At 49.5% G+C, this 13,321-nt stretch overlaps 5 protein-coding genes across 5 annotated transcripts; 2 read left to right on the top strand and 3 right to left on the bottom strand.

Annotated features, from left to right (window-relative positions):
* Nucleotides 1-137: 137 nt before the first annotated feature.
* Nucleotides 138-1,504, top strand: V8C40DRAFT_280501 (uncharacterized protein). The gene is made up of 2 exons (XM_083221402.1): nucleotides 138-867; nucleotides 943-1,504. The coding sequence occupies exons 1-2, from the start codon at nucleotides 195-197 to the stop codon at nucleotides 1,221-1,223; spliced, it is 954 nt and encodes a 317-aa protein (XP_083071753.1). The 5' UTR covers nucleotides 138-194; the 3' UTR covers nucleotides 1,224-1,504.
* Nucleotides 1,505-1,635: 131 nt separating this feature from the next.
* Nucleotides 1,636-7,120, bottom strand: V8C40DRAFT_249574 (glycosyl transferase family 41-domain-containing protein). Its single transcript, XM_083216787.1, has 4 exons — nucleotides 5,341-7,120; nucleotides 3,311-5,281; nucleotides 2,625-3,234; nucleotides 1,636-2,571 (listed from the first exon to the last, which is right to left on the bottom strand). The coding sequence occupies exons 1-4, from the start codon at nucleotides 6,816-6,818 to the stop codon at nucleotides 1,936-1,938; spliced, it is 4,695 nt and encodes a 1,564-aa protein (XP_083071752.1). The 5' UTR covers nucleotides 6,819-7,120; the 3' UTR covers nucleotides 1,636-1,935.
* Nucleotides 7,121-7,383: 263 nt separating this feature from the next.
* On the bottom strand, nucleotides 7,384-9,117 carry V8C40DRAFT_249570 (uncharacterized protein). Its single transcript, XM_083216786.1, has 6 exons — nucleotides 8,539-9,117; nucleotides 8,447-8,486; nucleotides 8,261-8,385; nucleotides 8,012-8,207; nucleotides 7,650-7,953; nucleotides 7,384-7,586 (listed from the first exon to the last, which is right to left on the bottom strand). The coding sequence occupies exons 1-6, from the start codon at nucleotides 8,754-8,756 to the stop codon at nucleotides 7,558-7,560; spliced, it is 912 nt and encodes a 303-aa protein (XP_083071751.1). The 5' UTR covers nucleotides 8,757-9,117; the 3' UTR covers nucleotides 7,384-7,557.
* An 87-nt stretch (nucleotides 9,118-9,204) lies between these two features.
* V8C40DRAFT_249566 (uncharacterized protein) lies at nucleotides 9,205-11,883 on the top strand. Its single transcript, XM_083216785.1, has 8 exons — nucleotides 9,205-10,002; nucleotides 10,058-10,365; nucleotides 10,466-10,945; nucleotides 11,011-11,120; nucleotides 11,172-11,214; nucleotides 11,267-11,325; nucleotides 11,379-11,460; nucleotides 11,517-11,883. Exons 1-8 carry the CDS (start codon nucleotides 9,698-9,700, stop codon nucleotides 11,543-11,545), a joined length of 1,416 nt encoding a protein of 471 aa, XP_083071750.1. The 5' UTR covers nucleotides 9,205-9,697; the 3' UTR covers nucleotides 11,546-11,883.
* A 270-nt stretch (nucleotides 11,884-12,153) lies between these two features.
* Nucleotides 12,154-12,843, bottom strand: V8C40DRAFT_47836 (uncharacterized protein). The gene is made up of 4 exons (XM_083223018.1): nucleotides 12,795-12,843; nucleotides 12,546-12,708; nucleotides 12,436-12,460; nucleotides 12,154-12,370 (listed from the first exon to the last, which is right to left on the bottom strand). Exons 2-4 carry the CDS (start codon nucleotides 12,630-12,632, stop codon nucleotides 12,330-12,332), a joined length of 153 nt encoding a protein of 50 aa, XP_083071749.1. The 5' UTR covers nucleotides 12,633-12,708; nucleotides 12,795-12,843; the 3' UTR covers nucleotides 12,154-12,329.
* Nucleotides 12,844-13,321: the final 478 nt, after the last annotated feature.

Genomic DNA, 13,321 nt, shown 5'->3' with positions numbered 1-13,321 from the left:
TCCCACGTGCTGTAACAACGCCTCTCCTCCCTATTCACCTCCCAGCTGGCAGAAAGCTGCTACACCTGACCGCCCAGCTCTAAAACAACTCCTTTCTTGGCACCTTTCCTGCCCTTCTTCAACTTTTCCCTCTCACTCATCACACAAGTTCCATCAAACCACAACAGATGGTGGTTACAATATCCTAGTCCAAGATGGCAGACTCTGGCTGGATGCGGCTTCTTCCAGGCCAACGATGCCGCACTCCAAGTTCCCCTTTGACTACCTACGATTCAGCCGGAATCGAAGACACCCTTGAAGCGAACCATCTAAAGATTACTCCACGCCCCTTAGCCGGGTTCTACCACTCGCCTGCGGAATCTGGAAACGACATCATTATCAAGGAGGCTGATAGACTCCAACACACGCCGTCTGTGGATGAAATGGCCGATGTGTTACGAACCACCATCATGGTATCTTCGACACCGCCGACGCTGGGACCCCAGTATACGTCGTATGTACTCCATCTCATCGAAGGCTACAGCAAAGCTCGGATAAAGCTATCCAAGAAGGAGAAAGAAGTTGCCCAGCTAGAAGTAACACGGCAAGAGGACAAGGAGCGGAGCAAAGCACTTGTGTCCGACTGGGCAGCCCAAGAGGCGCGATACAAGGCTGAGATCAAGCGGCTGGAGCTCATTATTCAAAAGGTTTCTAGGAAAGGCGTCGAAGCTGTGGCACTGGCTCGATCTGGCAGTCTCATTCGGAGAGGTGGACATGTGGCAGAGGCAAACGGGTTTGAAATGGCGGATTCAGGGGAGTCTCGCTTTGGTGAATATGATCTTGAGGCACCTTGTCTTCAGGGTAAGGGTGGCCAAGGCAGGCGAACGTGTAAGTCATGGTTTAATCACAGCTATCACAAGTTCCCCTGTCTAGAGACTACTAACCTCTCCTCCATGATTATAGCTTCGTCCAGCGACACCGTCGATTTGGCAGCCCGCTTGAACACAAAGAGACAGCTTTGGAGACATCGTTCTGAGAACAACCTTCTCGAACCATCACGAAAAGGCAGAATTGGCCGTGGAGAACACAGACACGGCCAACTCTTACTAGTTTCAACACTGCCCCAGATGCCCTTCGCAGCAGACGCTTCAGAATTCGAGCCAGATGAGAACGGCAGCACACCATGTGAGGAACGCTTAATCGAGAGTGTCACGGCTGATGGTGAAGAAACAGCTCTGCAATGAGGATTATGTCGTCAAACTTCTTCTGCTTACACTCAGGAGAAAATACATTTGCGCACATCTCTTTTGTCTCGTCAAAGACCTTCAAATTTAATACGGCATTAAAGAAGACAAGGTTATCTGGTTATGACCAGAGCTTTGTCTCTTGTCTATATCCGAGAGCAATCTTAGGTATATTTCCCCAAATCTATTGGCGCCTAGAACACCATGTTCTTTCCACAATTTGCGTTTGCCAATGATTTTTCTCTTTCTTTCTCTTCTTTTTACATAAATCGATTTTACCCCTTGCCTTGAAATTTGCTTGGCGACTACATCGAGTACGATTATCACTTGAGAAGAGGTTACCCGGAAATAGGGGCAGATAATCTAAATAGGTAGATGACAAGAATTACAATACAATATGAAATAATTCTTCGCCCATGATATTGCATCATGCTGCCCAAGAGCATCATTTCTACGTTTCACTGTCACCGTCTTCACCGAGCAAATGATAGTAAATCAAGTAGTAGTAGTAGCAATGCCATCTACAGGCAGAATCCAAAAGTCCATTAAAAAAAGGTATCAATGCTGTCCGTAGCATCCACTAGCCCGCTAAGTAGATACACGTCAAGCCCCATGGCATTGGGAGTACTTGCGTTTCTCCTTTCATGCAACGCCCGAAATTTCATGTATCCCATAAATAAACACAACGAATAGCGCCATCTAGAGAGAACATTCATAGGTATATGTCGCCGCTCTTACCCGCAACCCACCGCCGCCATGCCTCTTCGTAAGCCATTTCCAAGTCGTTTACCCATCGACGAGTGTTGAAGAGCCCGCATTTCCATTTGCTGTCCCACAGAAGTTTCCGTAATTCTGCCAGACGCCCCTTGCCCCGGCCATATCCTTCCTCTGTAATCTCATAGGTCAACCCTCCGGCCAACTCTGTGGCTGAATCCTCATATTCCGTTTCGCTATCTGCAATCAATTCCAGTGCTGCTTGTCGGCCCTCTGCTGTCTTGGGCAGCGCTCCTCGTAAGATGGATGCGGCCATTCGGGAACACATCTTGTACGAGTATCGAGGCAAGGTTAGAAGGGGTGTGCTTGACCACAAGACATCGGCGGCGGTGGTATGAGCATTGCATTCTGCAGTATCGAGAAACATGTCGCACACTCTAGCCCTAGTTATATGCTGGTTCTTTGGTGCTACATCAGTGAAGATGAGCCGACTAGCAACTTCTGCCCCGGCCCAGGATTCAGCTGTTTGCCGCAGGTTTTGCTCCCCCAGTTCGGGGAACCGTAGCAGCCAAAGAACAGCCTTTGGGGTCCTGGCCAAGATTCGTAACCAAGACCGGAAAGTAGTAGGATCAATCTATCATCAGGTTAGATCACGATCGACATAAGATTTTTGCATCCTTCACTTGCCTTGTAAAGCTGATTGAAGTTGGCTAATATGATGACGTCGTCTGCTATTGTCGGGAACAGCTCCTTGCGCATCTTCCACCGTCGTTTCTCTTCGTCTTCCCAGGTCATGCCGCGTTCATCGGTATCACACGACTGTGCATGATCACAGCAGAAAAAGGTGTCCCGACAGAAAATGATGTTCTCCGAGTACATCCACTGGAGTTCATCGCCCTCGGTCTGGTCGTGAAATACATCATCGATGCTGGTATTCACCCTCCATGGGCGCAAAGTGCTCGGTGGGATAGCAGTTGTGTCTGCGAGTATATAATCGCACCACTCGGCACCAAGTGTTCCCGCGAATCCCATAAAAGACATTTGGATTGGGGCCGGGCGGGCAGCAAATATTTCATTGCGAGCGCCTCTCGTGTAGCCATTGAGATTCACCAAGATGTGAATCTCATCGCGAATGATTTGTTCGATAAGCTTATCCGCTGGCCAGGAACTGACATCACGAAAAACAGGTGCCTCTCTTTCAATTTGCTGTCGATGAATAGATCTGTCACTTGGGGTGGTGGCATAGCAAAAAGCCCGAGCACGCCGAGGATTGTGAAACCCAAACACCGATTGCATTCTAGGTTGGGCACAAGCCTGTTAGTTTCACTCCACCACATGTTAAGAGTAACAAAGGAAAGGGGAGTGCTTCTCACAGATGAGCCAGTGGATGGTTATTAAAGTCCGACGACACATATCCAACATTCAAATGTGGATTTGGCGGAGGCGGTGGTGGATACACAATAGCTGGCAGCCAAGGGGCTCGGAGAGTCGTGCATGATATTCGCATTGCGTTACGTTGAGAGATCGATCGAATGTCCTTTGCAGATAGAGGATACGTGAAAGTGTGGAAAGGAAGTACAGTTGGCGCAGATGGAATCGTGAGAGAGGAAGGCAACTGAGGTCGGAGATAGCGTGAAGGCGTAACCTCCCTCTTAGCAACGTACTTGTCATGATACCAGTTCCATAGAATGACTCTTGCAGCCCGTTCCACGAGGCGTACCAGGCGTGAGCCTTCCCATGGCTCGCCAGCCCAAGCACTTAGTGCCAACTCCAAGCTGAATCCAGGTGTACGACAGAAGTCACCCAGCTGTTGCGCCAACGCATGGATAGTGGGCTGTTGTAGTATGTTGCGGCCCCAATGCGACGCATCGCCTAGCTGGTGACTTATGATATCGACCACTCGTTGTGTTAGGCCGCTCCCATGCATGGCCGTCTGCACGTCAACCAGGGTGCCTTTATCATCGACGTGCCATCGGTCATATTTGCCCAATTCGAGAAGCGCTCCACCTCTTCCACGCCAATCGCATACAGAGTTGAGGGCTGTCAAGAGTCCGCAGACGGCTTCGGCAAAGTCTGGATTTGCTTCCACAGCTCGTTTGTAGTAAGCAATGGCATCCTTTATGCGACCCTTGTCTTTTACAGCATTGGCTAGGTTGGTCAAGGCGATATCAAACGTTCTATCGCATGAAACCGCTCGCTCGTACATTTGGATTGCGAGGTCCAATTGTCCAACATCTTTCAGGAGACTACCTAGATTGGTGTGTAGGTGAACATGTCTGGGATCAAGACGCAGTCCGTAGTTGTAATACGCCAAAGCAAGGGCAAGACCACTGCCCGGCACGACGCCAGGCAAGTTAGGCCGAGAAGTCGCTGTTGTTGGTGTATTAGTATTATTGGGAGCCATTTGCTGCTGCACACCCGCAAGGAGGATCCCGATATTGTTCGCGGTAGAGGGGCTTTCTTGGAGAGAAAGGGATAGATAATACAACGCCAGGATGTCGCCGATCCCAGAGGGTTGTCTGAGCAGACTGGGAACAATGCTCCCCCCTGACATGGCGTCCTGAAATATCTTGGCCAGAGAAAGCAGAGCATTGCTTGTTGTCTGCACAGCGACTCGCCTGGCGGCACCTTCGGGAACGAATGCCAGCCCAGGCAGTTCGCTGCCTCCGCCGCCCGCAGCAAACACGAGATGAGCAGTTTGGCGAGCCTTTTCTGGAGGAAGCAAAAGGGGTCGCCTAGAAACTGGTCTTTGATCATTGCCAGCCGGGAAAGAGCCCGTTGGCGAAAGTACAGCATGGATTCGATTTACCAACTCTTGAACGCTCCGTATGCGCTCCCCGACACTGATCAGTACGGCTTCTTCAAATGCCTCTGAAGCTTTCTCAATGTCCTTCAAGCCGTATAGTATTGTGCCTTTGGCATGAACCAATGCTAGGATCCTACCATTCTCACTATTGGGGAGCGCGTATCCGCTAGACCCGAATTCAGAGCCTCCCATAGTGTGGCCACCGAGTAGGGGGTTAGTCTCGGGTTGGAAACCATATTGCGTAGCAGTTGATTGTTGGCTGTGAGAATGTTCATCAGATGACACGGAGCGAACGCCGAGTGGGGGGTAGGTAGACCGGGTTGAATGTCCTTTGGGTAATTTCAACGCTTGTTGCACAAAGCAGATGATGTCGATGGCCTCTCGGCTACGTTTTTTGTACAGCAATCCAACGAGCTGTTCCGTAGCTTCTAAATGAGAAGGGCATAGCTTAATGGCATTAAGCCAATGCTGCTCAGCTTCTTCTTGGCGGTTTAGGCAATAGAGTGTAGCGGCTATGTTTGTGATAGCCTCAACATGGCTATAATCTGAGTCAGATATAGAACAACCACTTGATAGTTCATCTGGAACAGGTCGAACCTTGAATCTAGAGCAAGAACTCTGGAGAACCATTCCACGGCATCTTCGAACCGTGAAAGGCCATATAAAAGACACCCACCGAGTAAAATTCCATCAATCCATTTCCAATTACTTTGTTCACATAGATTTTTCAAAATATCCAACGAAGTTTTTGCATTCAGAATGGGTAGCGCTTTCGCCATGGCAGCGGGACCGAGTGTCCCGAGTGATGATGACCCGGTATATGCAGCAGGCGAAGCGTGGAATTGCGATGCCGTCCTGCTGGACCGGCGACCTTCCACATGGGCATCTTGCACGACCTGTGGTCTTGTGTTATTGTTCAAGGTATCCTCAATGTTGGATGTAAGGGCGCGGGGGTGGCTATTCGGCACAAGCTTCGATGAAACAGGTCGCTCAACACTACGATACACATCCCGCATGGTGCCAAGATGCTCTTTTCTGGCCTTTGGGGGCCTTGGGAATACCAGGATCTTGAATCTTGAACTGGAACTGCCGCCACCGCTCATCTGATCAAATCTCTTGGCAGTTTGCAGGTAGGCCAGCAGTTCAACATAATGCTCCTGAGCCTGTGAATAGGCTTTCTCCGTAAAACTCGACCGAACAGCATATTGTTCGCTGGTTGGGGGATTCTCTACGATTGCGCTCTGGCCCAGGTAACTTCCTTGTAGCATTGGCTGTGGGGGCTGTGGAATATTGAAATTGAGGTTCAAGTCCGTTGTCGGTCTGTAAGGTAGCTGAGTATCTGAACCGTGATATAAAAAGCTCCCAGAGAGACCAGGTGGTAAACTCATTTGGTCGAATTGCCGAGACATGTCGAGATGGCCATAGCTTCGCGGCGAGGCACCTAACTGCCAACCAAACTGATCAAACGTCGCGGTATCAGGCGTCGGGCCCGGGGGCGGACAGAAGGCGCGCACATTGTACTCTGCCGCCCTCATGAGCGGCTGATAGACATCTGGAATCTGGTTGAACATGGGGTATCCATTTGGTTGCCAAGGGAGGCCAGGCTGGAGGGGCATTGAGGAACCGCTGGAAAGAACAAAGTTGGGCCTCTCATTGCTAAAAGTCCATGGCGATGTCAGAGGAGTCTGCCCTAGACTTCTCTGATCATGCTCCAGGAGACGGGACTTGGCGTGGAAGGGCAAGTTATTCGGAGGCAGATACGGGTATATGCCCGAGGGCGTCGGGAGGATGACTTGCTTGAGTGGCGGCGGGCCAGGCGACAGCTGCGTCGGCGATCCATCGTATCCCGCATCGATGGTGCCCCGAGGAGTCTTGCGGCGCAGATGATAGTCGTAGTCTCGCGAGGCCTGGGCGGAAGAAGTGGCTGAGCCATGATATGGCTGCGAGGAGCGGTAGTAGGGCGACGCGATGGCTCGTCTCTCAGACTCGGGCCTGGCGCCGTGGCCCGTGGATGGTCCGAAGGCGTCGAAGTTGATTGGCACCACGCGAGGGTGCGTCTGTACTAAGGGCAACATGCCCGAGGATGGTCGGCGGGTTTAACGGCGAATGCGAGCTTCAAGGAGGGAAGACCGCGGACGAGCAGCAACGTCGTTCACATCATGGCTGAGGACGCCTGCAGGCATCGGGGGCTGGGCTGCACTCGCGCTGATGTGCACGGGGCCAGCAGCTGCAACAGCGAACAGCGGTAACGACTTACCTCCCAGTCTAACGCTGCTTCTCGAGGTACCGGGTTTGTGCGTCGTACCTTGCAATGAGCAAACGCAGCATGGAGTTTCAAGCAAGGGAAGCGTAGTGACAACGGGCTGAGCTAGGGAACTTAAGGCTGGGTGATTCAAGCAGAAGCAGGGGGGGTATGATGTAGAGTAGGTGAGGTGGTACCAACTAAAACGCTTGGTGCCAAGCCGGGTGGCATGTACTTTTGTATACAGTGTGTGTGTTAGCCCGTATGGTTGTGAGTACATGTGAAGGATTTGTTGGGCAGACGAGGAATTGAATACTTTTGTTTCATGAAAAAACCAATTATCAGGAATACTGAGCTCAAGGGGGGCCGCAGAATCAAATCGAACATGTTTGAGTAGTACAATGTTGAAGTATATGGTAAAGTGCTCATTTGACAAAGGCTAGAGACAAAGGCAACGGTTGTTAACATGCTTAAGCTGTCAAAATATTGCTGTAAAATGTTCTATAACGTCTAAACCCTCCTCTATAGTTCTCTATTGGAGATTATCGTCCAGGCTCCGTTTCCATTACGTTTCATGGCTCTTGCAAAAAACTCACCACAGCTGTTGCGCGCACATGTCAGTAACATGGATCATTCACAAGCGTGCTTTGAAATGTTAAATTACCTTGTCTAAAAGCCTCAGGTTGTTCCGATATTAGCCAGTGACCGGCGTCAACGTCGGCCAATCGAAAGCGTGGGAAAAATTGACCAATGATGGGCAGCACGTCGTCTGGCACATATTTGCTCTGAGTGCCTCGAACGAAAAGGGATGGCTTTGTGTACCGTGCCTCGCCTGGATTCTTGTAGGGAAAGTCTCCAAGATGGTCAAGTGATCGACCTAGAATATCCAGAGGAACGCGAAACTTTTGGATCCCATCTTCTTGTGAACGATACAAGTTTCCTAACAGAAATTGGCGAATTGGGAGCGACTATTCCAAGGAACAGTCAGTCTTGGAGAGCGCAGATGGAGGGAGCAATAATACTGACCTCTTCGTACTCTTGAAGAATAGCATCTGCTTCAGATTGGCGGGTGACTTTGGCTTCTTGGATCTTCTTCATTCCCCGAACGTAGGAAGCAAAGGTTCTACTGAGAGTGGCGTCGGTAGGAGCATTGTCAACTGCGACAACCCTTGAAACCGTTTCTGGTGAACGGAGTGCAACAGACATGGCCGTCTTGGCTCCCCTATAATGACATCAGCCGAGTGTAGGATTTCAAGCGGTCTTGCGAAGGCGTACATAGAGTGGCCTATCAAAGTAGGCTCTTTTAGACCATGTTGGTCAATGAAGGCCAATACGTCTTCAGTCATGGCAAGATAGTCATGACGGGGATCGTGGGGAGATTCTCCATGATTCCTAAGATCCTTTATACTCTTTATTCAACATGACTGTCGTTACTAGTTGGTTCCCATGAGATTCACCTACCACAGTATATACGTGGGTTTTCAGATCCCGGGCCAGGGCTCTACCGAAGTTGTAAGTCGAGATGCCGCAGTGCAAGGTTAAATGCCGCTTACTTGCTGATTGCTCTGTTGTTCTTCTTGGATCCGAAAAGACCATGCATAAAGATTATCGGCGCTGTTTTCTCATCGGCCTTGGGGCTCGAAGGCGCATGAAGATCGAAGGCTAACGGAGAGACGGGTTGAGGGTACGTTGTGGTAGAAACCAGTCGCACATTACGACACGTGCTCAACCGGGCGGCACTTATAAGCCGCGAGCGCAGAGGTGAGAACATCCTGAGATGCGTTATGATTAAGCAAGATGAATAATTCTCAATGTCTCCATCACCGAGCACGCATTACTAGCATATGCCACTAGTAGAGGCGGACGACGATCACAGTGCCAGTACTGAGTACAAAGCAGGACCAACAGGAGGCTGAACCACCTGTAAATTACAGAAGGTGGGTAAGCTAATCTGCCTGCTTACAGGATTCAGCAGGTAAGCGGGTAGACGTCATAGGTGATGTGCATCTGCCTTAGCGCTGTGGGAAGGTGTCTTCATAACTGCAGTTGAGACTGATATCGCATCAATCACAATAATATATCGCGAAAGAAAAAATAAATAATGAATAAATAATGAATAAAACCCTGACAAATTCACTCTCTTCGTCCTATCACAAGCCAATACCACCTAATCGCTCTCTCGCACTAGTGAAAAAGTGGCAGCATTTGCACCGTCGAAGGTGGGGTTTGTTGGATGCATTCCGTCGAATTGTCCCACTGAACGGTGATTTTGGCCTTGTCTGGTGCATCTAGGCAATTGCGCGAGTTTGCGGTAGTGCTATTTGATTCTGACAGGACTCGTACTAATAGGTGCCAGTCATCGCTCATGGCAGCGAGTCGCCGCAATTGGCCGCAAGCCGGTGTCGGCTCTTTTAAAAGTCAAAATTATCAGTCAATCCGATTCCAGAGTTTCCAGTGCTACGCTTTATTAGTAGTGACTCATGTTGCGTATCTGCAAGAGCCAGGGATTCAATTCGCTTTAAGATCTTACGATCCGCCTTTGTGACATAGAAATCGTTTGATCTCTTCCAAGTCTCTTCATCTCTTCATCTCTTCATCCCTCCAGCTCCCGCCAGCTTGGTGCCATCGACGCCCAATCAACCCTCCCCGTTTCCATTTCCAGAACGACATTCCTGGTTATCCAGCAATCTGCCCGATTGCACCACCGCAACCATGTCTTCAGCTCGCGATATCACTCCCAGCGCCCCAATTCCCCAGAGAACTGTAGTCTCTAGCTGGGGCCAGAACCTCTCAACTTCGCCCGTTGCCACCTTCCAGTCACCTCCAGCCAGCCTTGGTGGCATGCTACCTCGCAAGAGCGTACCCAAGATCTTGAAGCCCTTCAACACCCAAGATATCAAGATCCTGCTTTTGGAGAATGTCAACCAGACCGGACGAGATATTCTCACGGGCCAGGGCTACCAAGTCGAAGCTCTGAAGACTTCGCTTCCCGAAGATCAGCTCATTGAGAAAATCCGGTGAGCAGCTATCCTTGAATGCAATTGACCGTCCTCTGACCTTGACAAATGCTAGCGAGGTCCATGTTATCGGTATCCGCTCCAAGACAAAGTTGAGCGAGAAGGTTTTGAGCGAGGCCAAGAACCTGCTCGTTATCGGATGCTTCTGTATCGGAACCAACCAGGTCGACCTCACTTATGCTGCTCGTCGTGGTATTGCTGTTTTCAACTCCCCATTCGCAAACTCTCGCAGTGTTGCGGAACTGGTCATTGCCGAAATCATTACCCTGGCCCGACAGCTCGGCGATCGATCTATTGAGATGCACCGTGGCACCTGGAACAAAGTCAGCGCAAAGTGCTGGGAGATTCGTGGAAAGACTCTGGGTATGCTCCAACTCGTTATCAGTGGCCCTTCTGCATAGACGTGGTCAATGCTGGAGGGCTGCATTAGTTTAACAGCCGTGCTCTAACATCAAACTTCCAGGAATTGTCGGCTATGGACACATCGGATCTCAATTGTCCGTTCTTGCTGAGGCTATGGGAATGAATGTCATCTACTATGACGTAGTGACTTTGATGGCACTGGGAACCGCTCGCCAGGTCCCTTCATTGGAAAACCTCTTGGAGGAGGCCGACTTCGTAACTCTCCACGTACCGGATCTCCCCGAAACAAGAAATATGATATCAACCGCCCAGTTGGACCGCATGAAGTTGGGATCTTATCTTATCAACGCCAGCCGTGGAACCGTTGTCGACATCCCTGCCTTGGTAAAGGCCATGCGCTCAGGGCACATCGCGGGTGCTGCTCTGGATGTTTACCCCAACGAGCCAGCTGGCAACGGCGATTACTTCACCAACAACTTGAACCAATGGGCTGAGGAACTCCGCAGCCTGAGCAACCTCATCCTTACTCCCCACATCGGTGGAAGCACAGAAGAGGCACAGCGTGCCATTGGTGTCGAGGGTTAGTCCACAAAATCGCACAGGCGGATGGCTTTATTTTCTGGAAGAATACTGACTGGTATCTAGTTGCTGAGGCATTGGTCCGGTACATCAACCAGGGTATCACTCTGGGAAGTGTTAACCTTCCCGAGGCTCAGTTGAGATCCCTTACTTTGGACGAGCCAGACCACGCCCGAGTGAGTTGCTCCCTTCTTCTCTGTGACATACTTCTCTAACATTACCTACAGGTCATCTACATCCATCGCAATGTTCCCGGTGTGCTCCGCAAAGGTTTGAATAAAACATCCGAATCTTCAACGTGCACCAAGCTGACAATTTTTAGTCAACGAGATTCTCGGCGACCACAACGTCGATAAGCAGATCAGTGACAGCAAGGGAGATGTAAGGAATTCCAAGGTACCGTTAGATATCAAGTAGTACTAACTGGATCGCAGCTGGCCTATCTGATGGCCGATATCAGCAACGTAAAATACGAGGAGATCAAGGACATCTATGAGAGCCTAGAGGGCCTCAGCTGTAAGTTCCAAGGCCTATTATGTCACATTGACACGATAATTAACAGGAGACACCAGCTTGCATCGTGACAAGAGTCCTCTACTAGATGGATTCGCTACGGTGAGAGTATACACCTTCGAATTCAAGTTTTCTACTTGTTATTGGGGCATTTTTGGTAGGTAAAAAGTTTTAAAAACATAGGCCCTCGCGCCTGGTATAAAGAAAATCAACATCACATGCGAGCAATGGGATATATTGCTTCAACAGCTGTGAACTTGAATGCTCTAAGGAGAGCATGCTTACATTTTGGAAACATGATACTGGTGCCATTCTGGTACGCAGACTTTAGCACAAAGTTAGACAAATACATATTTATAGTGCAAATGAGTGACTATTTCACACCATGTATTGAGAGAATAATATCTACATCCTTACTTACTGTCTACTATTGGAAATATGTAAAAGACTGTAGGGATAGGTAGAAACCGGCTTGGCTCAATGCTGGATATCATGCAGTCCCTTACGGCACTACTGACACGACAGCGGCTTCTAGTAGGGGCACGAGATCGGAGAGCATAATTTGGGATTTGGGAACACAGAGATATTTGGTTTCACTGCATACCGCAGCTTCCACCCAGTAGTGGAACTCTCAAGTATCTTGGAGTATTGGGGCCAGAATTACTCAGTATATGCGTCGAGTCGTAATGTAGATATATTCAGATGGCGCAGCTTGTACTATTCTTATTCCAGCATCCACCTTTTGCCCGCAGAGAACATTGCTGTATGTAACTTCGAGTCATAGTATAAACCACATCATAAGCTATAGCCGATATCCCAGTGGTAGAGTAGCATGCCGTTCTTAGTCTCGAATCTCGACCTGATCGAGTTGTCTAGTGGTCCCAGGGGTGCTTCCAGCCAAGCAAAACGGGGCCTGCGAGAAATCAAATACGTTAGAATCGATCATGGAGAAATGCGTATGCGAATTGGGTGTTTTACCATCTTTCTTTGCTCGATACATTAGCTGAATATGGTTGTCAGTATACAGCGTCCTTTTTCCATGATCGATTCCCCCGCCTGGATTAAATCGCCAGAGGTATTGGACTCACCCAGAACCACATGCCTGCACCAAGAGCTGTGGCCGTTACTCGGTAGATCGGAGCGACATGAGGGACGGGAGGTTTCGGGGGGCCCATGGCTGCTGCGGGTTTACTCTTGCACCTGGAGATGATCAGTCAATGGCGCGGGACGGTCGCATAGAGACGGAATTACCTAGACGATTAGGGTCAGTGTCTGTCTCTCAGTATTCAACACCGATAGCTCCGCTCGGCCTTGCAGGGCTGCAGGAAGGCACTTACCAGGCAGATTAGTTGATAGTCGCTGTTTTGCGATATGCGGAATTGCAACAGCCCATGAAGCATCTAGAGCAATCAAACGCAGTTCGCAGTCATGATGACTAACCCGTACGTACCCGCTTTTTCGCGTGGATTTACTTCATACATAACCTCGCATATAAGAATGTTGAATTATGTCACCAGTAGCAGCGGACAAAGACAGTCTCCCGACGAACTACATACGCAGTTGAATGGTTCTGAAGTGCATCATTGGAGAAAGAACTGGCTTTACGATATATCAATTCAGTTTATCCGGAAAAGAGAAACATACGCTTCATCATTATATACTCGCTAGGATATGCTTGCTCATTGGGGCTACTCTTGATAGCTAGGCCATTGATCCATAGAAAGTCATCAGGTTTCATCACGTAGTACAAAGAATCTCTCACATGGGTTGAGGAAAGGAGCTCCTTCAGAATTGGCAGTCTGATTCTTCATGTCCAAACAAGCATCTTTGTAAAGCGTGCCATGACCTGCCAACGAGAAAATGT

Source organism: Trichoderma camerunense (assembly GCF_050948025.1).
Source record: "Trichoderma camerunense strain CBS 138272 chromosome Unknown V8C40scaffold_12, whole genome shotgun sequence".
NCBI classification, from domain to species: Eukaryota; Fungi; Ascomycota; class Sordariomycetes; order Hypocreales; family Hypocreaceae; genus Trichoderma; species Trichoderma camerunense.
The sequence above is the reverse complement of the archived record's forward strand: the minus strand, read 5'-3'. Positions and strand labels throughout refer to the sequence as shown.

Bases quoted from the DNA above. Each gene is read 5' to 3' on its own strand.
- V8C40DRAFT_280501 (XM_083221402.1), top strand. From the start codon at position 195: ATGGCAGACTCTGGCTGGATGCGGCTTCTTCCAGGCCAACGATGCCGC. The intron at 868-942 runs GTAAGTCATGGT...CCATGATTATAG, and splicing joins TGGCCAAGGCAGGCGAACGT to CTTCGTCCAGCGACACCGTC.
- V8C40DRAFT_249574 (XM_083216787.1), bottom strand. From the start codon at position 6,818: ATGTTGCCCTTAGTACAGACGCACCCTCGCGTGGTGCCAATCAACTTC. The intron at 5,282-5,340 runs GTTCGACCTGTT...CTCAGATTATAG, and splicing joins GTTCTTGCTCTAGATTCAAG to CCATGTTGAGGCTATCACAA. The intron at 3,235-3,310 runs GTGAGAAGCACT...TGCCCAACCTAG, and splicing joins AACCATCCACTGGCTCATCT to AATGCAATCGGTGTTTGGGT.
- V8C40DRAFT_249570 (XM_083216786.1), bottom strand. From the start codon at position 8,756: ATGTTCTCACCTCTGCGCTCGCGGCTTATAAGTGCCGCCCGGTTGAGC. The intron at 8,386-8,446 runs GTAGGTGAATCT...AAGAGTATAAAG, and splicing joins AAACCCACGTATATACTGTG to GATCTTAGGAATCATGGAGA. The intron at 7,954-8,011 runs GTCAGTATTATT...TCCTTGGAATAG, and splicing joins TTCTTCAAGAGTACGAAGAG to TCGCTCCCAATTCGCCAATT.
- V8C40DRAFT_249566 (XM_083216785.1), top strand. From the start codon at position 9,698: ATGTCTTCAGCTCGCGATATCACTCCCAGCGCCCCAATTCCCCAGAGA. The intron at 10,366-10,465 runs GTATGCTCCAAC...TCAAACTTCCAG, and splicing joins GATTCGTGGAAAGACTCTGG to GAATTGTCGGCTATGGACAC. The intron at 10,946-11,010 runs GTTAGTCCACAA...ACTGGTATCTAG, and splicing joins GCGTGCCATTGGTGTCGAGG to TTGCTGAGGCATTGGTCCGG.
- V8C40DRAFT_47836 (XM_083223018.1), bottom strand. From the start codon at position 12,632: ATGGGCCCCCCGAAACCTCCCGTCCCTCATGTCGCTCCGATCTACCGA. The intron at 12,461-12,545 runs GTGAGTCCAATA...AACCATATTCAG, and splicing joins GTGCAGGCATGTGGTTCTGG to CTAATGTATCGAGCAAAGAA. The intron at 12,371-12,435 runs GTAAAACACCCA...GATTTCTCGCAG, and splicing joins GTATCGAGCAAAGAAAGATG to GCCCCGTTTTGCTTGGCTGG.